The sequence below is a fragment of the Phoenix dactylifera genome, chromosome 5, assembly GCF_051530095.1.
Source record: "Phoenix dactylifera cultivar Ajwa chromosome 5, Ajwa_hap1_PhDact_Kaust_v1.1, whole genome shotgun sequence".
Lineage (NCBI taxonomy): Eukaryota > Viridiplantae > Streptophyta > Magnoliopsida > Arecales > Arecaceae > Phoenix > Phoenix dactylifera.
In genome coordinates this window covers 32,907,824-32,931,542 of record NC_143194.1, presented here as the reverse complement: position 1 = coordinate 32,931,542, position 23,719 = coordinate 32,907,824, and the positions used below count along the sequence as shown (strand labels likewise).

At 38.2% G+C, this 23,719-nt stretch overlaps 1 protein-coding gene and 1 long non-coding RNA gene across 8 annotated transcripts; one reads left to right on the top strand and one right to left on the bottom strand.

The window, feature by feature from the left end:
- The first annotated feature begins 438 nt into the window (after positions 1–438).
- On the top strand, positions 439–2,843 carry LOC103702982 (protein VERNALIZATION 3-like). Of its 2 annotated transcripts, none has more exons than XM_039129156.3 (4): positions 439–846; positions 1,076–1,137; positions 1,962–2,049; positions 2,261–2,843. In XM_039129156.3, exons 1-4 carry the CDS (start codon positions 649–651, stop codon positions 2,507–2,509), a joined length of 597 nt encoding a protein of 198 aa, XP_038985084.1. In that variant the 5' UTR covers positions 439–648; the 3' UTR covers positions 2,510–2,843. The 2 variants fall into 2 exon arrangements, with proteins under 2 accessions (XP_038985084.1, XP_038985085.1); XM_039129157.2 differs by having other exon boundaries at positions 444–846; positions 1,962–2,002.
- A 1,780-nt stretch (positions 2,844–4,623) lies between these two features.
- On the bottom strand, positions 4,624–21,779 carry LOC103702981 (uncharacterized). 6 transcript variants are annotated; one of them, XR_016413327.1, is made up of 4 exons: positions 21,063–21,779; positions 20,852–20,980; positions 20,572–20,666; positions 12,409–18,931 (listed from the first exon to the last, which is right to left on the bottom strand). It is a non-coding gene; the product is annotated as an uncharacterized LOC103702981 (long non-coding RNA). The 6 variants fall into 6 exon arrangements; XR_016413326.1 differs by having other exon boundaries at positions 12,409–12,836; XR_016413328.1 differs by having other exon boundaries at positions 12,409–12,836; positions 20,572–20,613.
- Between the last annotated feature and the right edge of the window lie 1,940 nt (positions 21,780–23,719).

Genomic DNA, 23,719 nt, shown 5'->3' with positions numbered 1-23,719 from the left:
TTATTTTTTGGGTGGGCCTTCCTCCAAAAGTTTGAATCTTCTCTCAGCCAATGAGAACTCGACAACTTCTGAAGGACGTGACAATGATGGAAGCAACCATTCGAAAACAGCACAGTAAAAGCGAGGGAAGGGTCTTCGTTTTACTCGCGTCAACCGATCATGTCACTGGAAAAGGAGGGATGCGAATTCCATGGAAATAGCTCAAGGACAAAATCATAAGAAGTCAAATAGATATGATGATAGGCCCATGGTAAATCAGAAACCAATGTCATGACCAACGACCTCTCTCGAGCTCTCAAGCTTTCCCACCCGGGACCCGGGACCGGGGACCGGGGACAAGAAAAGATGCTTACACAACTTTATGACCGGCAAGAACAGACAGTCACATGAATTTTAAGAAGCCATGCACAGAGAAAAATATATTCCAATATAAAAGCAGCACCCAGTGACAAATCTATACAAATCTAAAGGATCATAGACCTAAATTCTGTGCGCCAAAGTAGCTCTCATAGACGTTCTAAACGAAAGCATCAAAGCCACACTTGATCCCCTTCATTTTACCCCCTCTTCTCCTCATACTTCCCTGCAAGTAGCCTGTCTTACCATAAGCTCCTAATTCCCCCCCTGCACTCTTCGGAGGTAGGACTCATGCCAAGAGAAAGGGATCCTTTGGTTGTGGGAAGGGTGATTGGAGATGTGCTGGATCCATTCTTAAGAAGTGTACCCCTCAGGGTGATCTACCATTCGAGGGAGGTGGCCAATGGATGTGAGCTTAAACCCTCAGCTGTCGCTGACAGACCTAGGATTGAGGTTGGAGGCACTGACCTCAGGACCTTCTACACCCTTGTAAGCCCACCTCTCTCTCTCTCTCTCTCTCTCTCTCTCGCCCCCCACCCCCCCCACCCCCCCCCCCCCCCAAGATGCATAACTTCTTGTGGGCTTACTACTCGATCTCCTTGCAGAAGGGTTACTTCTGATTTTGAATTTAGCGAAGTCCAGTGTCCTTATATATATATTTTGTTCTATCATGGTGATATCTGCTAGTTCTTAAAGTCGTTCTAACGATGTCTTGCAGATTATGATAGACCCAGATGCTCCAAGTCCAAGTGACCCGCATCTCAGGGAGTATTTGCACTGGTAAGCACCCGCCGACAATGTACAGTAGAACGTGGCCTTCGATTTAAGGAGGAGTTGTACTCATCGGAGAAGCCATGAGCATATTTCTTTTTGCATTGCTTTGAGGATTTGTTCCATTGACACAAGAACAAGGAATGAGAAGAGGAAGTGTGGAACAAAACTCCTCAAATGTTTTGTTAATCAACCAAAATAATATAGTGCAAACTAAACCCTAGACGTAGCCTTGCAAATCCGACTAGAAACAGAAAACCTGGCCGAAAAATGAAAAAAAATATATTCTAGGACCATTCGACTGCAAAATTCCAAAAATTAGACAAACAACCAGTACCGAACCTGCTGGCTTCTACCAGATTTGGTACAGTTCATCTAACCATGCGACTTATATCAGATATATGCCTTCAGTTTCTATAGTGTTGTTCTAATAGAAACTTGAGTTGCTTCAATATATATGCAATCCTTGACAAACCAATTGCCTAAAAGCTAATTCTGATCCTAATCCCATTATCCGATCTAGGAGAAGAGGAGCATGTCTCTTAGCAAAATAAATCTTTAATCATATATTTTACATCTTAACTAGGCCACTTTATATGCTTGAAACCATTGATCCATCCTGCAATTGTCATATAAAAGTTTGGATTGTCGCCACCATACAAAGGCACATGCACCAAAAACATTGCTCAAATGTCACTGAATCCCTAATTATGAAACTGCACTTTCAGTCTCTCAAAAAACTTGCGTTGCTCCAAAGTTAATCCGATCTACCCTTGAGCTTTTCTCATAAAATTTATGTTTATGTACTAACGTGATCCACGCTGCTGCTATAGGTTGGTCACAGATATCCCGGCAACGACTGGAGCTGCCTACGGTAAGATCACAAGAACCAAAAAAGATAAGTCCGCCCAGGTGGATCAGGTTATCTTTTAGCTACTAGCTGTCTGTGTTTCCGATGGTGGGATCAAAATGCCTCATCCACTTCTCAATTTAATCACCTACGTTTCAACATTTACAGCCCCCTTCCCCCCCACTCCCCCCCCCCCCCCCCCAAAAAAAAAAAAAAAGTTGTTGCAGAAGAATGATAAGCAGGCCTAATCTCTCTGTCTCGTGATTTTATACCTGGGTTCAGGTCAGGAGATTTTGTGCTATGAGAGCCCACGTCCGGCGCTTGGCATCCACCGGTTCGTCTTTGTGCTGTTCCAGCAGCTTGGGCGGCAGACAGTGTATGCTCCTGGGTGGCGCCAAAATTTCAACACCCGGGACTTTGCAGAGCTCTACAACCTCGGATCACCGGTCGCAGCAGTCTATTTTAACTGCCAGAGAGAGTCCGGCTCCGGCGGGAGAAGGATGCAACCGTAAGCTATGGCTTATATGGTGAAATTGGGAGCTAGCTTGCACAGTGCCGCCTCTCCTATTTTCTTGCAACAGGGATTTACGTAGCATCATTGTTGGGGACTTCACAGTGTATAAAGAAAATAATGGCACTGGAAGTGAAGCTAGTAGAGAAGTGGACATAGCTGGACGATGGGGACTGAGATACTAGCAGTTAGCAGCACAAGCTTTGGATTTCATGAAAAAACTCAAAGATTGGATACATTATTCCTTTTTTCATGATTGAGATGCATGGCCTGAGAGAATGCAAAGAATAGAAGAGTATGATGCAATTATAGAGTAAAATAGAAAAGAAAGTCGTATTTTTCAGAATTAGTTAACTTTTTGGGTACTCAATATCTGGAGATGAGTTGCTGGTACTTGGATGATATATAATAAACTTCATGCACGGATCCCAAAGTGATGGAAACATGAACCTATGAGCAAGAACAGTGCATGACATTCTGTTTGATCTGGCTTTTATCCCTTCGTAAGGAACCTCAAACCAGTAGATGAAGGCCTGCAACTACCTTTAATCAACTTCCGTGCAATTCATGCTACAAATACCACCAACAGTACTACATCTGAAAATGACCTCCACATCAATAAAACTGCGGGGGAAGTAACCGCTTCCTCCATACATTTTTCACACACACAGAGAGAGAGAGAGAGAGAGACGAGCTCCAGAGACTGAATGGTAAAGCAAAGAGAGAGAGAGAGAGAGAGATGAGCTCCACAGACTGAATGGTAAAGCAACCCAGTTCGGCTGAGTTCTGACTGGTTTGTTTGCCTATTCTCATAAGTTGGCCTGAAAACATGGATGGCTTTTTATATATGTATCAAGCTTGATCAAGATGATGAGGAAACTCTATAGGATAGTAGGAGCCAAACATTAGAGATGTGCACCACATCCTTTATAAGAAGGCGAACAGGTTACCCTTCACTCTTCAGAAGTAAAATTTCCATTTGGCACAATTAGACCATGTGGCTTCTACCAGCATACCAACAATATCATCTTGGGAGCTAAAACATGGTCTCTGTAAAATTTCTATTAACCTGTGGGCAATTTGGAATAAAACTTAAAAGGATGCATGCCTGCATAAATGTCCATTCCAAAGTTTCACTTTTATGCTGGAACACAAAGGACCAACTCATGCTTGTGAGAGAATCTCTCTGTTATTTCCTTGTGAAGAAGAAAAAGACAATCTTGTCCTTTTCTTTTTACGGGTAAATGTAGGGCAATGTGACCGGGAATACGATTGAGGAGGAGGGAGGGGGAAGGTTTAAACACAAGAATTTGAAGAAAAGGAAAAACTTGTGCTGTTAATGGACATCTTGTTCGCAGACTGCACTCAACTACGAGTGACATTAAATTCACCCTTTTATGATTTGTTTTTACATCTCAATGCACCAATATACTGCCCTATAAATTCACAGATGCACCATACATAATTTCATTATGTCAAGCAATGACTACAAGGATAGCGACATCCATAGATTCTATACTGCTAGAACCGCATCTTTGAAAACTAAGACGAGTCCTTCAATTTCCTCAACAGTTATTAACTAAAGTAGGCCTTACATAAGACTGTATCTTTCTTTCTTCTTTAATGCTTTTCCTCTGAGTAATGGTGGGCAACAACCTGTTAAGATTGCTAAGTTCAAATAGTTGGAAATCAATTGCACCAAGATTCAATCCCAATTTCAATACATGTCTTATTGTTCTAACTATATCCAAAAAACTCATGAAAGAGTTCATCCAAGGTTCGGGATGTAATCTCATATGTACTTTCAACCATTTTGATTTTTTCCTTTCTATATAAAAGTCATGCCATTGCTTGGGTCTCATACTTTGAAGTATCTAGTTAGCACTTATCAACGTTAACTCCTTGACAAAAAAGAAACATCCATTATTTGTTGTAGAAAAGAAAAAACATGCCCGCGTTTCAAATTTGTTGCATAAGAAGATAGGAAACGTCAAATATTTAATGCAGCATTTTTTTGAAGAGAAGTTAGGTTCAGAAGAACCTAAATGAATTTGAATAATACCTTCATGAATATATACTCATTTTAGTCTTCTTCTTTCTTTTTCTTTTGATGCACAGAGAGATACAGCCAGTACATTCTCGCAGTACATCCTGCAGAGATCAAAAAATCGGCCGTCACTTATTATTTCCTCCTCATCACCAATAAGAAGATCCTTATGATAATAGCACCCAGATAGGATTAATTGTTTTATGATCATTGATTTTGTTGATTTAAACCTGAAAATCATTGAACACAGAAGCTCAGGATCAGAAGTAAAACCAATTACGATTTACCTGATATTGAAATTCACTTAACAGGAGAGCATTTTATTTACATTTAACATGACATGCAAGATAATTATAAGTTTTCACAATTATATCTTAAATTTGTTGACTTTCATTTATCATTCAATTCAAGTGTATATTAAATGCACATCTCACAAAGAATATGCTAGTCTCTAATCTCTAGGATTGCATGATCATTTTTTAATTGAGTCAGTAACATCCTTTCATTCCAAACATTCTACAACGTATGCAATGAATCTCACAGCATGTTAGCCAAGTTTCATCACGGAAACCTTTGAAAGTTTAAGGTGAGTGTTCATATCCTACATTGATTAGTAAGGTATATCAGATAATGTTGACCATGTTCATCGCTTTTTAATTTCGACACTGCATCACTGGATTCTTTGTCAGGCCAACCTAAAAGAGTGTGACCAATTCATACAAGCAAACACAAGCTTTGAATTTTTTATTTCTTTTTTTATGAAGACGGAGGCAAAGCCACCCAACCTTTATTAGAAAGAGAGAGTTTACAGAAACTATTTATAAAGGAATTGCAAGAAAGAAAAACATAAAAGAGGAATAAATTTTTTTTACAAAAGATAATGGTCTGTAAGTAGACCTGTTAAACTATTCAACAAGCTGAACAATCTTATCAGTGATTTAAAGAATCTTTGTATCTTCAGTGTGCAACTATATAAGCTCTTTATCCTAATACGAGTCATTTTTTATAGGATAGATCAGCATCTCTCAACGTGCAGTGCCAATATTGTGAGGTTTTTCTAAAGTTTGATATGAGAATCAAGCAACTTCTCTGAACACAGATGCTTCCAGCTGAGAATCAAGCTCTGATAACGATATAATCTAGGCAACAATAACAGAATGAGGCTTGATAAAGATTATTTTCAGGAGGTGTAAGTGAAATTGTTCCCAAAAACAAATATTGCTTCTAAATAAATGAGTTTGGAAAACCAGGTCTAAATTGGTTCTGGATGAATCAGCTAGCCTGAAATGTTACCTTCCTAATCTCTCTTTTAAACTATCATAATAATGTAGTGTTTCCATCCAACTTTTTGTTTTTATGGTTTAGGGTTTGGTTTTGGTTTCTTTCTGAGATGTAATGGGAGTTTGCCTCAAGTCCTAATGAAGATATTCATATTAGAGATAGACGATACTGAAACAACACAAGACGTCTCCAACCCCAACAACCTTGAGCGCGGGGATCAGATAATCGACTGCGGACTTCTTAGGCTTATCAGATTCATCTTCTTACCTCTACACTTGAGAACAGAAAGCAAAGAGCAGGAATCAAACAAAACATTACCTATGAAAAGCTCCTCTAGAATATTGTGTTAAACATATAATACTAATTCAAGAGTTGACTCTAGAAATCACTATTTTGCAAATAATTACCTTATGACACTAAAATAATCCTCTATACGTTGTCAATTTTTTCCAGAATGAATGTTTACTGGAAAGGCCATTTAAGTGTGTGTGGATCTTCACTGAAGATAATATAAATGTATGACCATATTGGCTGTAAATACTTGTTATATAACGAGAATTAGGATTAGGTACAGGAATGCACCCTGCAAATGCATTTTGCAAAACAGATAAGTGGATTTAACATGGAAACAATGTTGGTTGTACAGACCATACAAAAATGCCTAAAATTTCAGAATTGTTTCCCCATATTTTCTTTTGATTCCAGTTTGCAAGTCTTCTATATATTATCAAAGTTTAAGGGTCCCTCCCTATTTAGTGAATGTAAAATGAAAACCTTGCTATGAAAGGACATTATTTTCTAATGTCAATTGGTAATTCAGAAATAACAGAAGAGTGGATTACGCCACAGATATGCATCTTAGATCATTTTAGCAGGCATATGTTTTCTTTACACAATGCATTTTGGGTAACGTAATTACTGTCGATAACCTGCAAGCCTCCAACAGTACGTCTACTTAATAATATTTCCTGCTATTCAGGAAAATCATGGCTAAATGGGATATCATTTCTCAAAGTCAAGACCTGATTCCAATGATTCTAGGCAGCACCAGCAGGATTTAAATAAAAATTAGATATATTCAAACTATTTCCATATTTGCTCAAATATGAATATCAATCATACGTCGGAATTATACAAGAATGTAACTGAACAAATATAAATTTTTTACACATTTAGATCCAAATCCATGCAGAGGATCACCTAAACTAACCTATTCTAACAACAACTTTATTGCTGTTCACATTTAGCCTGTCCTCAACCCAAAGAATGCTTATGAGCAATAAATCTGAGTGCAGACTAAATGCAATTTCATATCAAAATCTTGTAGAAGCTTCATTTTTCTAATAACAAGAATGGTTTCTCATATTTGATCGATTAACATAAGTCGGTTCTACCAAGCAGATGTCATATTTATTATTTGGATGACAAAAACAGAGGATCAAATTCACACATTCAACCCCTAATCCTTTCAGCACACCTCAGCACAAGGCAGAGAGCTTATCAACAAAAATTTGATGTGTTTATGAGGTATTGCTGTGAATAATGCTCGTGGCAAGGAAGAGGGAGAGTGACCAACATAATAAAGACATACTCCAAACGGATCAAAGCCTTCAACAAAATTGTATACGGTGGTCTTGAGCACTTAATTTCTCTGTCCTGACAAGTACCCCATATTTGCTATGGACTACCTCCACGTCTTACATACCAAACAGTATAAGGTCGGACTTGGTTCAGGACAATGAAATCTAAACAGTTAATTACTAGCTAACTTAAAGGGCCACAGAGACGAACTTTAGGTAATTAAAAGCCTAGAATATGTTTTGCATCACACTAAAATATATCGATGGTTCTTTCCTTCATTTGAAACTCTACGAATTCTCCCAATTTCAATTTTCGTGAATTAGTTTCAGTTATCTGAAATATATAAATATTATCTGATTAATGAAATAATTTTGTTAGAAGCGACATATCTCATTCTGTTTGATTGATATGTCAACCTTAAACAAGTCCATTCCAGTATGTTTATTTTATTTACTGTTTATCATATCTAGCCCATTTTGGCATCACCAACTTGATATAGAGCAAAATTACCCATGTCATATCCACAAAGAGAATAGTTATTAATCAAATATGATGATGAGAGAACAAAGGATGAATTAAATTGATCAAAGACTTAGAGGACTTGAAGAACAATCTATCAACTAAAAGAAGTGGAGAGATAGTTAGCAGAAAACACTACCCAATTCCACCAGCATTTCATGAAGACATGTTTTGGAAACTTGTTCACCTCAGTCATGCCAAATTTAGGTTGTAAGAGAGTTGTTGTAATAAGCATGCACGAAATATGAGCAGACATAGGAAATGCAGCTACTCTTTCAAGAATTTTTTTTTAAAAAAAAATCTGGAAAAATAGTTCCCAATGGTTCCCTTGTGTTTCTCCTTGCATTTCACAACATCAGAAGAGACCACTACCTGTTCATAATTCGAGTTTTTGCTGCACGATTCATGCTTTCAGTTACTGTGTCACCTCCCAAACGTATTACATGCATCAATTGGGGGGAAAGGAATAGGAATGATGCCGGCAATGCTTTAAATGGCCAAAAGCCTTGAATAAAGTGTAATTTATATTATATAATAATAAGGAATAATAGGTGCATGAGGTGAAGTATTTAGTTTTCTCGTGAAAGTGCAGTATTAAGGGCAGATCACTGCCAGGTCAATGGATAGCTCCTAGCTCCCAACTCAACCCGCACTAGAAGACTAAATAGAAGTAGCCTTTGCCAATCGCATTCCTGGTTACTTCCATTGCTTCTCCCTCTTGATCCTTCATATCCCAAGCAGGTGGGGAGTAAGTATATATATAATGGTCTCAACATATGGGCTTCATGTCAGCTGTCCAATTCATGTCAAGGAACAGCATCGACGCATCCTCGTGATGCCTATTCTATATGAGATTCCATTCAGATCTAGATAAATAATTCTAAAAGAAGCCAAATACGAAATCTCCATCAATCGGCAAAGAAATTCTGGAGTTTTAAGCATTTATGCTAGCATGATCGGAGCGAAGTTTCTTCAAAGATATGTGGTAACCTTCTGCAACCTATGCAATGAATCCCACAGCATATTAGCTTAGTTTCATCACGGACACCTTTGAAAATTTAAGGTGAGTGTTCGTATCTTACATTGGTTAGTAAGGTATATCAGATTATGCTGACCATGCTCATCACTGGATTCTTTGTCAGGTCAACCTGAAAGAGTGTGATGAATTCATACAAGCAAACGCAAGCTTCGATAACGATATAATAATCTAGGCAACAATAACAGAATGAGGCTTGATGAAGATTTTTTTTCAGAAGGTGCAGGTGAAATTGCTCCCAAAAACAAGCACCGCCCTTCCTTGGTTGTACTCATGTAGGTACAGTGTGAGGAGCCCGTGTACCACAAAAAAAAGAAAAAACAAGCACCACCTCTAAATGAATGAAATTAGAAAACCAGGTCTAAATTGGTTCTAGAGTCCCCATCCAACTTTCTGTTCATATACGAGACCGGGCTTAAGGTCTGGTTGTGGTTTCTTGCTGAGATTTCATAGGAGTTTGCCTCAATTCCTAATGGAGAGATTGATATTAGAGATAAGAGGATGATGAATAAATGATTGTGATGGCATGGTCCATCTGTTTCTACTATTAAATCCCACTGCCACCCACCCCTACAACCGCCGCTGCCATGCGCCTACTTCTCGAATAAAATATATCCCATCCAGTTATTTTAATTCATCGAAAAAATCAGATTGTTTATCAGGTTACATGAATAATAAAAAGGATTTAATCAAATTTGATAGATCACCACCACCCATGAGACCCTCGCTTGCCAAACGAGAAAGGCTCAGATTTCTGTTGTTTAGACGAGCCCACATTACTTGATGGAGAAGCCATGAATACTTTTGACAAACAAGACGCTTGCACGAGATTGCTGAAGTATCACCACCATTCAAGCGAGTTGGAGGACTTGGAACGAAGTACTTGAAGCAAGTATGCATCACATCTGCTATTACATCGGTTGAATGCTCCTTAGAGCCTGTTTGGTTACAAAATAGGTAGGTGGATATCTCTTAAAAATGAGGGATATCCTTGCCATGCAGGGATACGAGCGAATCAATGAAGTATAACTAAACTATATTTTACCATTTCGGTAGAATAGATTGCCTCTGACTCATACCATTTTGCCCTTATTAACTCTTTGAGCACAGAAAAAGGTAAGAAAAAAAAATTGATCCATACAGTAAAACTAGAAGCATCTCGAAATCTAATGCGGATTAAATATATCTTATTCTCCACACCGACTCCCTACACTTGTTCCTCCAATCGAATGCCAGCAAATAAGTATATCCTCCAATAGTACAGAACCACAACCAAATGCTAAATCTGAATCGCACTATTTATATGATTTTATGGTTCCTTGACAGCCACCAAGAAAACCATTTGAAGAGATAATCCAGGGAGGGAGAGAAAAAAAAAGGGAACAAACATTTTGCTTTTACCTTTCTTTTTTGAGAAAATGAGAAACTTCATATGTCCGTTCTCCAACTTTTACGTGCATCATCCAACTGCCTTGGATTGAAGTAACTCGGTATTAGCACCACCATGCGTATGCGTATAGAAGACAGTTGCGAACAATCCAACAAGAAGGTGGACGCACTTGGCACTTGCAAAAAAAGGCATCGTGTGTGCTCCTATTCCATCCTACCTTGGGTTTAGCAACACTATATGGGAATGCTGTTCGGCGCTAGATATACATCAATCCAAGACATTTATAGCACCATATAGACCATCTCATATCATCGTGCCATGAATGACTGGTAAGTTGAGGCTTCTCTGCTAATCCATGGCATGGTCCTGAAAAATAAAAAAGTAGAAATGGGAAGTTGTCGATATCAATCCTGACACAGAAAATGGCAGTAGAAGATCAACGGTAAGTTGAGGCTTCTCTGGCGACATTTTTCTATACCAGTAAAATCGCCGAGGGTTTCCTACTAAAAGATCAGAATTTCTACATGGCCAATAAACAAGCTATGAGCATGCCTGGTATTTTGTGGTTTTCTGTTTTTGTTTCTCTACAAATTTATAAAATACCATTGGGACATTGGTGTTGAAGATAGCATCTGCACAAAACTTCTACCATGCTATCTGAGGTAGCATTGCAAGGCTGGCCCACCGTGATTGACCATGGCTGGTTGGAGGGGCACAGAGCATGTGCCATGTTTGCCTAGGAGGAGCAGAGGTGGGACGAGAGCCTCGTCCGGCAGATACTCAGGGAGCACCTTGCGAGCGTGTTCTAGCTCTGCCGATCCCAGAGGGGGAGATAGCAGATAGGAGGGTGTGGAGTCGGACTAGAAGGACGACTATGGGAGCCCGAGACCTCTCGTGGGTAGGCAGAGGGCCCTCAGTGCGACAAATAGTTTGCAGTTAGATATGGAGGATGCACATTCACCCCCGAGTGGCCTTGTTCCTGTGGAAGGTGACTTGGGGGTGTTTACCTACCAGTGGAGTGTTGGTGAGGCGGGGAGTGAGGATTCCTGTCGAATGTAGAGCCTGTCAGGCAACGGAGGAGTCCATTCACCATGTTCTTTTTGAGTGCCTGAGAGCCAGTCAGATATGGAGATGTGCCTCAGCTCAGCCTGACCAGGGACAGACATGGGCGTCCACCGAGGAGTTCCTACGCATTTGGAGGCCTCAGTTCGGGGGTCCGGACGGGAGGAGAAGAGGACTCGTGATGCCTATCTGGCCTATCATTGCTGGTTGGATAGGAATACACGAGTTTTCGACGGCGATAGCCCCCACCCGAGGGTGGTGGCGGACCAAGCTCTACGGCATGTGGCGAAGATCACCGGCACTATTGAGGCTTCACCTACTAGGTTGGTCAGGAACATCTGGAGCCCCCATTCTGCTCTTGCAGCATCCAGGACGATATTGGTATCCTGGATGCCCCCACTCCCTAGATATCTCAAAGTGAACTTCGATGGGAGCATAGTAGAGGATGGAAGCAGCGAAGGTGTAAAATTTGTCATCAGGGATCACGATGCCAGACTTGTGGCAGCAGGTAGGCGAAGGATTTTTGACTCGTTAGTAGCGACCGATGAGCTTCGGACGGCCTGGAAAAGTGAAACCGAGGATGGCGGTGCTCAGTCGAGGATCGGCCGCTGGTCCATGATATTCGCAGAGCACTGGAAGAGACTGATTCACATCAGGCCACGCACGTATATCGGAAGGCGAACGGTGCTGCAGACTGCGTTGCTTCCTTCGCAGCTCATCACTCGGAAAGTTTTTTCTGGCTAGACCACGAGGCTATGCCCATGCCTTTGCGCAGTATTTTACTTTTTAATTTTATTGGTTGTTTTCACACTCGCCAGATGTGCGCCGCCGATTTATCAAAAAAAAAAAAAAACACCAAAACTTTGATACCAAAAGCTCTAAAGGTTTCACAAACAATTTTAAAAAACAGAAAGGTTTCATCATACATATTTGTTCAGTTTAGTTCGATTTTCTTCTTGAGTTTTTGAAAACAAAAATAGAAAATGACAACAATACCAAATAGGCCCTAAATTTTCTACTTTTCATTTTTCTTTTTGTTGTTTTTTTAAAATTCAATGCATGGCACATTGATGTCTCTCACCTGAAAATTTTAAAATGTGTCATTGGTAGTTTTAACTTACATGACTAATAAAGGAACCTACAAGAACCCAACTATTCAAGAGTAAAAGAAGGTTGACTATCACAACACACCACATTGGTATCATCTTGTGCACTCATCCAATAAAACCCAGTTTTGGCTTTGAGAGTAACAGAAGAGCAGATGCAAGCGCCATTGCTCACCAAGAGAAAGTACAACTGACCATTCATATATGGAATCCAGACCATTGAAACAACACAAGACGTCTCCAACCCAAACAACCTTGAGCATGGGGATCAAACCATCGACTGTGGACTTCTTAGGCTTATCAGATTCATCTTCTGACCTCAACGCTTGAGAAAAAGGCAGAGAGCAGGAATCATACATAACATTACCTATAAAAATCTCCTCTAGAATATTGTGTTAAACATATAAGAATAATTCAAGAGTTGACACTAGATATCACTATTTTGCAAAAAATTACCTTATGAAACTAAACTAATCCTCTATACGTTGTCAAATTTTCCCAGAATTAATGTTTACTGGAAAGGCCATATAAGTGTGTAGATCTTCAGTGAAGATAACATAAATGTATGACCGTATTGGCTGTAAATACTTGCTATATAACGAGAATTAGGATTAGGTATACAAGAATGCACCCTACTTTAGAAGCATGCAAGTTTGCAAATGCATGTTGCATAACAGATAAGTGGATTTAACATGGAAACAATATTGGTTGTACAGACCATACAAAAATGCCAAAATTTTCAGAATTGTTTTCCCATATTTTCTTTTGATTCCAATTTTCAAGTCTTCTACCCACCCATCCCCCCCCCCCCCCCCCCAATTTAGTGAATGTAAAATGAAAAACTTGCTAATGAAAGGACATTATTTTCTAATGTCAATTGGTAATTCAGAAAAAACAGAAGAGTGGATGATGCCAACAGATATGCATCTTTGATCATTTTAGCAGGCATATATTTTCTTTACACAATGCATTTTGGATAACGTAATTACTGTCAATAACCAGCAAGCCTCCAGCAGTACATCTACTTATTAATCTTTCCTGCTATTCAGGAAAATCAAAGGCTACATGGGATATCATTTCTCAAAGTCAAGACCTGATTCCAATGGTTCTAGGCAGCACCAGCAGGATTTAAATACGAATTAGATATATTCAGCCCTCTTTCCATATTTGCTCAAATATGAATATCAATCATATATGTCGGAATCATATAAGAATGTAACTGAACATATACAAATTTTTACACATTTAGATCCAAATCCATGCAGAGGATCACCTAAACTCACCTATTCTAACAATAACTTTATTGCTGTTCACATTTAGCCTGTCCTCAACCCAAGGAATGCTTATGAGCAATAAATCTGAGTGCAGACTAAATGCAATTTCATATCGAAATCTTGTAGAAGCTTCATTTTTCTAATAACATGAATGGTTTCTCATATTTGATCAATTAACATAAGTCGGTTCTACCAAGCGCAGATGTCATATTTATTATTTGGATGACAAAAACAGAGGATCAAATTCACACATTCAACCCCCAATCCTCTCTGCACACCTCAGCACAAGGCAGAGAGATTGTCAACAGAAATTAGATGTGTATCGGTGGTATTGCTGTGAATAATGCCCATGGCAAGGAAGAGGGAGAGTGGCCAACATAATAAAGACATAGTCCAAACGAATCAAAGCCTTCAACAAAATTGCGTACGATGGTCTTGAGCACTCAATTTCTATGGCCTGACAAGTACCCCATATTTACAATGGACTACCCCCACATGTCATACCTAGGAAACAGTATAAGGTCTGACTTGGTTCAGGACAATGAAATCTAAACAGTTAATTAGTAGCTAACTTTAAGGGCCACAGAGACGAACTTTAGGTAATTAAAAGCCTAGAATATGTTTTGCATCACGCTAAAATATATCAATGGGTCTTTCTTTCATTTGAAACTCTACGAATTCTCCCAATTTCAATTTTCGTGAATTAGTTTCAGTTTTCTGCAATATATAAATATTATCTGATTAATGAAATAACTTTGTTAGAAGTGACATATCCCATTCTCTTTGATTGATATGTCACCCTTAAACAATTCCATTCCAGTATGTTTATTTTATTTACTGTTAATCATATCTAGCCCCTTTTGGCAGCACCAACTTGATATAGAGCAAAATTACACATTTCATATCCACAAAGAGAAAAGTTATTAATCAAATATGATGATGAGAGAACAAAGGATGAATTAAATTGATCAAAGACTTAGAGGACTTGAAGAACAATCTATCAACTAAAAGAAGTGGAGAGATAGTTAGCCGAAAACACTTCACCCAATTCCACTAGCATTTCATGAAGACATGTTTTCGAAACTTGTTCACCTCAGTCATGCCAAATTTAGGTTGTAAGAGAGTTGTTGTAATAAGCATGCAAGAAATGTGAGCAGACATAGGAAATGTAGCTACTCATCCGAGAATTAAAAAAAAATCTGGAAAAACAGTTCCCAATGGTTCCCATGTGTTTCTCCTTGCATTTCACAACATCAGAAGAATTTCTCAAGACCACTACCTGTTCCTAATTCAAGGAATTTTTGCTGCATGATTCATGCTTTCATTTCCTGTGTCCCCTCCAACACGTATTACATGCATCGATTTGGTGGAAAGGAATAGCAATAATGTTGGCAATGCTTTACATGGCCAAAATCCTTAAACAAAGTATAATTTATATTATATAATAATAAGGAATACTAGGTGCATGAGGTGAAGTCTTTAGTTTTCTCGTGAAAATCCAGTATTAAGGCAGATCACTGCCAGGTCAAATTCTTTGAGATTGGATAGCTCCTAGCACCCAACTCAACACACACTAGAAGACTAATAAAAGTAAACTTTACCAACCACATTCTGGGTTACTTCCATTGCTTCTCCCTGTTGATCCATCATATATCACAAGAAGGTGGGCATTAAGCATATGATGGTCTCACCATATAGGCTTCATGTCAGCTGCCCAATTCATGTCAAGGAACAACATCAATGCATCCTTGTATGCCTATACTATGTGAAATTCCATTCATACCTAGATAAATAATTCTAAAAGAAGCCAAATATGAATCTCCATCAATCGGCAAAGAAATTTTGGAGTTGTAAGCATATATTCTAGCATGATCAGAGCGAAGTTTCTCCAAAAATATGTGGTTAGGATCAAGTTTAAGCAACCAAAGGAAACTTGAGATGGTGTTCCATTCAACATGAAATTGAGATCACGGTAATAAATTTGGGAGTGATCATGATGTAAGTATGTGTCAAAGAATCATCCTTTCTTCGATCAAGACAATATGAATGAGACTATCTATGTGGAGAATCCAAATCCATTAATTAAATAATGGCATCAAATTTATTACCAACCTTTAGATTATGCATCATCATGTCACAATCACTTTTGAGAATGGAGTTAAGAAAACATTTTTTATCTCATTCTTTGCCCAAGGTTTTATCATATATCCAATTATCAATATTTATAAAGCCATGAAACAGTCCAACCAGAATCCTCAAATCTTAACTTCTCTAGGTCTCATGTTACAGAAAACATGTTTCCAAGAGCAATACAACATATTTTCTATGATTAGACTTCAAAATAAAATTATTTATGTGAAACATTAAATGTCATATAAATCAACGTCTATTGATACTCGAACAATTATGAAAAGATGTCTTATGAAAGTTATCGAAATAAGTATATTTCCCAATATCGTTCATTTTGAAAACATTAGAGTACACTTAACAATTAGTGCAAGATAGATAGGTACCTTGAATAGCATCATTTTGAAAGCAGTGCCTTTTGAAAATATTGGGAAACACTGAAAAATACTTGAATATACTGAAACTTTAAATGCTTATGATAATCATTTCAATATCAACTAGTCAATAACTGACTATTATACACATTGATCATGGGTTCACTGATCGATATGCCCATTAGCTAAGGACTCACTTAGACCGATTGTTGTGCCCACTGGTTAGGGCTTCACTGATGCTAACTACTAAACATTCTAGCTAGGGCTCATCAATAAATAAATATTGTATCTGCTAGTCAGGCGTTCACTTAAACCAACTATTATAACCATTGTTAGGGGTTCATTGACTGACATGAAGTTTTAATTCAATCCACAGAATATGAGATCTTTCATTATTAAGGACATAGTTGTTAAAGCACTCCTGATAATAACATTTAATTTAATAGCACTTGATTGTTCCTTCCATCATCTCATACTATACAACATAGTTCATTAGATAGAAACATGTTACATCTCTAAATATAGGTATATTACAATGCGCACTCTCATCTCAATACTAATATAACAACTTCTGCAACAACAAGACAGTTTCTCAGTCTGAAATATAATAAATAGGTGCTGAGGTACGCGGCTCAATAAGTAGCCAAACATAATGAACAATATAAAATTAAGAAAAGATAAAATCATGGAAGCAATAAGAATCAATGTCTATTGATACTTGAACAATTATGAAAAGATGTCTTATGAAAGTTATAGAAATAAGAGTATTTGACAACATCGTTCATTTTGAAAACATTAGAGTACACTTAACACTTAGTGCAATATAGATAAGGTACCTTGAATAGTATCATTTTGAAAGCAGTGATTTTTGAAAATATTAGGATATACTGAAAAATACTTGAATATACTGAAACTTTTAATGCTTATGATAATCATTTCAACATCAACTAGTCAATAACCAACTATGATACCCAGTGGTCATGGGTTCACTGATCGATATGCCCATTAGCTAAGGATTCACTTAGACCAACTATTGTACCCAGTGGTCAAGGCTTCACTGATGCTAACTATTGTACATACTAGCTAGGGCTCACCGATAAACAACCATTGTACCTGCTGGCCAGGGGTTCGCCAAACCCAACTATTAAACCACTGTTAGGGTTTTACTGACTGACAAAGAAGATTTATTTCAACCCACGGAATATGAGATCTTTCATTATTAAGAAACATAATTGTTAAAGCACTTCTGATAATAATATATAATTTAATAACACTTGACTGGCCCCTGTAAGTTTGATTAGGGAAACATAGCTGCTGTACAATAAATGCAAGTGTTACTAAATCATTCAAAACACAAGGACCAAGTTTCCAAAGTTAATTGCCCCAGAAGTTTATAAGAGATCTAAGAAAATCTTCCAAGTTATGATCATTTATAATAAAAATCTGATTTTAATAAATTCAATGTCTGTAAAATGATTCAAACTCCAATGGGAATAGGGTCTCGGAACTGATTTTGAACAATAAGTAAACACAGAATTGCTGAATTAGTGTAACAATAAATAATCATTTGCAAAATGGATTGGAAGCTATGCAGGTATGCGTGCACTATAGGTTTTTGGCCTAACTTCATGATCATTTCCTTTACCATCTTCTTTCCCCTCACCAGTTCATTCCCTTTTAGAGTTGCTGTAATTTTTCTGGTGTTGCAAAATGGTAGGAGGGCAGCACCCTCCTATTCATAGCTTCCTTGTAAGCATTAGGTGGAATTTTAAAGAAAACAACATGATGTGGAAGCTTATTAATAAATCTAAGGTGGGGAATTCAAGAAGGTGGCAGCAGCTTAATAATAAAACAAGGTGACAGGTTAACCAAAGAAGCATGAGGTTGCAATTTAAAAATAAGTATGGGATGGCAGTTCTAAGCATGAGGTGGGATCCAATAAATCATAAGGCGGCAGTTCATCTAAAGAAGCATGAGGTGGCTTGGCCATACAATAAGCATGAGGTGCATCCATGGACAATCATGTGGTGTCTTAACACATGGATATTTTCAATGTAGTTCTTGAACTTTTCTAATTTCCACTTAAAATCTTATAGGCAATTAAATTATGGTCCTCAGCATGTCCTATATTCTCTTGACATAAACTGCACAAATCACTTTATATATGCACACACATTACCAAAAACTATCACTGGTCTAATTCAACTGTATCAATAATTATAGTCAAGATGTTGCAAAGTTAGAGTTTTACGAATTCCATCCTGTTTCTTTGCATGCATACTTCTGCAATGGACTTAAACCCACACTATTTCTACAAATGCTTCCAATGCAAATAAAAAAGAGAAAAAGAACTCAACCAATTGTGATGCCGGGAGGTGTTGGACTCGGCTTGAAATTAGAAGAACGAAAAGGATGCCAACAGAACCAATTGTGGCAAGATAGAAACCCCACTATGGCATGTATGATATGAGATGGCAGAGCCCAAATTGTAACACGGATGAAACCATTGACCGGTTGGCTCCCAACAGACATGAACAGTTGTTGGAGGAGAGATGGATCCCGCTCTCTTCCCAAGGCCGAATCACCACCTTGGACAGCCACTCCAAGGATACAGCTCTCACACGCCCATTCACAATCCTAGGAATCTACCAAAAGAAAGGAGAGAGAGAATAGAGAGAAACAAAAAAATAATTTCAAAGAAAATTGTTCGCTAATTCAACAACTCAATCGACACCCCCGGTAGGAACCCGGGGGGGGGGGGGGGGGGGGGGGGGGGGGGGGGGGAGGCATGTCTTTATAAGTAGTACAATAAGAATCCTTTCCTATTCTTCCCCCTTGCAACATGGGATCACCCAATTCTATTATGACTCTAATAACTCTAATTAAAACAACAAAAAGAAAGTTCACCACTAACTAAATATAACGACTAAATAATTGGCACCCAACCAACCATAGGCTTGAACCTACGACCACAAAATTAAGAGCCTTGAAGCCTCCCATGTCAAATTGTATGTAGGATTATAATTCACTCAAAAATTACATATGAATCGCTCCTCTGAAGTTTTGGGCATTTGATGAACCAGCATTATGTTGTCCATAATTCTTTAATCTTGTGCTGATTTCAAGCAAAATTGTTTCATTAAAAATTTTACCAATAATGTATTCCCTAATATTTTTTACTATTGAAATTTACAAACAAAAATTTCTTTTCACTACAGCTATGATGTTGATCAATTTGTTGACTAATACTTGATGCATCACATGAAATCACAGCAAGCACCAAACATGCAAGCATTCAACAGATACATTCTTTGTCAAGTAATTTTTTCATATAAATGTTTATATTAAATATCTGTACACAAAATACAATATTAGTTGAAGAACTTCATAAATCAACCATCCACATAGAATATATTGTATTTCAAAACATGACTTAGCAATTCAAACATGTAGATGTAGATTCAAATTTGACTCTTCAACCTAGACTAATTGTGGCAAGCATAACAACATCACAGACTTTATGACAACCAATCCACATAATCATGAGAAGTTATAATGGTGGCTGTCGTTCTTTATGTCCATGGTGGAATTCACAGAGAAGAAAGGGCCATCACCAAAGACAAGTATCGGGCAGGAATGATGCCATTGTAATGTCCCACTCTCGAAGAGACCAACTGGGAGGGTCTATCTAATGGACCTAGTAGTATGTTTATGGTTATTTAAAGACAAACAAGCTCATAATAATGGGCTATTGAATTTTACATGCATCTTCCCAGGAACAAAGAAGTGCATCCACAGACCTAGGCAACACAGGTATGTGGTGGTGTTAATTTCACAGACCTATCTCGTTCTCCAAGAACTTAAGTTTACCAGATTAATGACCTTTCTTATTCAACAATCACTTCCGTCACTAAACTCTAAAGTTCATTGTCACAGTCAAATAATAACTTATCATCTCAGTAACCTGTTGTTTTCAAACTGTTTGTCCCAACTATACCCTGATTGTGCAAATGCGTTTGAACAGTGTACTTTTTCAAATTTATAATGGTTCTACCTGGAGGTTTATACTTAGTCAAGTGGTCCATATAAATGGCTTCAATATTTTTTTGAAAGAAAAAAAAAAGAAAAAAATGCTTATAAAATGGACTAAGCTACAAGACATGAGTATCATACAGTGCTGTAAAGAAAGAACAGTTATGAAATTAATTTGATGCAAAGAAGAACAGACACTTAAATATTCAAAAGCCCTTCTTAAATGCTCCAGCAACAGTTGTAATTCAGTTACCTCACCACCATAAAAGGCAATTGATTCGGCATCTTCTCAAACCTGCACAACCCCATAATGAAAATCTGATTCTTTCTTTTCAAAGTGACTAAATCCTGAAAAATAAGCAGGACGCTTAGGAAAAAAATAGCACCCTGTTCTCATCCTATGGAAAAAGCATGCATAGCAATTAGCTACACGGAAGGTCACAATAAGATTGTCTGAAAAAAGCTGCTAAAAGGAGCATTGATAGCCATATTCCAGTAAAATGCATCAGACAATTGATAAAAGGGAAAATCACCAGATGACTTCTAGATAATCGCACAAGAAGTCCAGCCGGCTGATATAAGTGCAGACCTATAATCTCCACAATCTTAACAATTATCTCCATCCCAGTTCGAACATGATGAAAAGATCAGACCAGAAAAGTCTGCACAAATTATCAACTCAATCAAGAGAACACGAAATTAAGAAAGAAGGAGGTGTTCAAGAAAAATGAGTCATGTGCATACCAAACGAGCAACTCATCTCAGAGGCGACCACGGTGCTTACACACTGGATAAAGGCCGAGCTTTCATCATCCATTAATCAAAGATTTTACAAACATTAACATTATAGAAAGAACGAGAAAACAAGAACTAAATCTCAAAAAAAAAATCAAAATGTCAATCCAACGAGTCTGCCCACACGATCAGTCCAATAAAGAAAACCAAGAAACGAAGACAGAACGAGGGGTTTGAGCAAAACAGTTACGCATGTGTGAAAAAAGGTTATGAAGTCTGAGAAGATTAAAGAATAGCAAAGCATTAAATAAAACTCCTATCTTTCTAATCGAACCAAGAAACGAAGAAATCTCGACTCAAGAATCATGATTTCAGACTCGACAAGAACGAGAACCGAAGAACGAAAAAGAGGTATCTTTCAACTTATCTTCTCCTGCGACAGAGGACATGGACTCCTCGGCGGCGGCCGGCGACTGACAGCGGTGGGAGGAGCCGCTCTCCTCCAGCGGCGCATCTCAAGAGGAGACGAGACCTTGGAGACGCCAAGGGAAGAAGAGGGAGAGGAAAAGAAAGGAACGGAGGAGAGGCGAGATGGGAGCGGTAGAACCAACAAAGGCAATGCATCTTCTCCCCCTCTTCCCTCACCCTTTCCCTCTTTTATTCTCGATTCCTTCTTTTCCTCGTTCTTTCTTTGCCCTCTCTCCCTCTTTCTTTCGCTCTACTTCACAGCGGGGAGAGCTGGATCAGTTTATACAGACGGCGAGTAACGCGTGGGGCCCACGCTACGATATCTCTGGACGCGGTGATCTCAACGTGGATGAACAGCGTCCGATGGAGATCAGACGGTCCGTCAGTTCGCAAACGTATGAGTCAATACCTGATTTCAGTTCACCGTGCGGTGCCCGTGCCTGTGCCTGTGCCTGTGCCTGTGAAGGAATATGGATTGCAGATTGGGTGTGGCGGGTTGATCAAGTGGTTGTCTAAGACTCGATTAAGATTCTTGGTGCCTTTGCCTTAGCTTAGCCTAATTTTTCTCGGCTCGCGTTGCTCTGTCCTAAGTCTGGCCCAAACTTAGGATAACCAAGGCAATGCAAATGAGTTGGCTTGAGGATCTCATTGCAGCTTAGATTTTATGACATTAAGGGCCCATATGTTTTTTCCTAGGAAGATAATTTCTGAAAATATGATGCTTCGAAAAATGGTTTTAGCATGTTTGGTTGATTATAGAAAAATAGTACGTCCTAAAATGGCTTATATTTAATTTAACATATACTTTTTTTTTGAAAAAATTATATAAAATATCTATTATACTTTTAATAAAGGAAAAGATCTTATCCATGAATTTTGATAGCTTATAATACTTTTGGAAAAAAAAATCCCAATTCCAACCGGGGAGAGAGCAGCTTTTTTATGTCTCATATGAGTTTTTCTTTCTCGTGAAACATGAAAATTTTATTCCCATAGAAATACTACTTTTTCATCTTCTTTGAAAACTCCAACCAAACAAGAAGTATTTCTTTATTTTCTCGTTGACCACACGAATCCTAAGTTTTATATAGATCAAAGGAGAAATTTCAAGTTGCCTAGTGAAAGTGATCTGAAATGTAAAACCTTGCATTCTTTAATACATTGGATTCATAATGTTCCATCCACTATACTAGAAATAGGTATGCATGCAACATGTCTTTTGATTAAGATTTATATATGTGGTAGAAACTAGAAATCTTGTTTCTAGTTTTGTTTGTTGGTACAACATTTTATGTCAAACCCCCATTTCAGGCCCCTATAGTCTGCCATCTAACTATCCTCTATCCTCCACTTCCACCCTTCAATATTATTAGGATTCCATATAAATGTTGAACCTAACTTCTTATGATTTTCTCTAGTCTCTTTGGTTATTTTAAAGCGTGATATGGTATGTACTGGATATATTTATTTTCTAACCAAAAAGATGTGGTCCTAGACTATTTATGGTTGTACTGTATTAAGATACATGTTTCTGTGATGATATTCAGCCAGCCTATATGTCTTACATGTATTCCTTATATACATCACGCTGAATCACCAACATGCTGTCATGTGGAGGATGCTGATGGCTTGTAGGTCATCATATATTAGTGCATGAACATGTAGATTAATATTTTTTTTTGTTATTCTAGTGAGAGCGTGGCACATAATATATTTTAGGACATGGAGAAAATTCGAAGCCTTTGTTTTGACGAAAGGAGTGCATAAGGATTCTATTTTACCTCAGTCTACAGGATGAGCAACTTTGCTTGCAACTTATCTGTAACAACCCAGGATCTCACCCAAAATGGCTAGCCGAAAGATATTATTTGGGTTCCTTGATCCTGTATAAGTATCCAAGATCTACCTAGCGAATAACCGATGTGGGACTAAACACACGCCCGCACGGGTCCTCACATACTCTCCCTGTTCAAGCCCTGACGTTCTTGTCAGGCTAAGGGTTCAAATTCATCATATCTAATCACAAACACCATGATCGACTCGTGGTCAGCCCCAATAGATCTGTGCTGCAGTGTCCTCTAGTCCACATGGTTATGGGCCGGATCCACTCTGATATCATTTGTAACAACCCAGGATCTCACCCAAAATGGCTAGCCGGAAGGTATTATTTGGGTTCCTTGATCCTGTATAAGTACCCA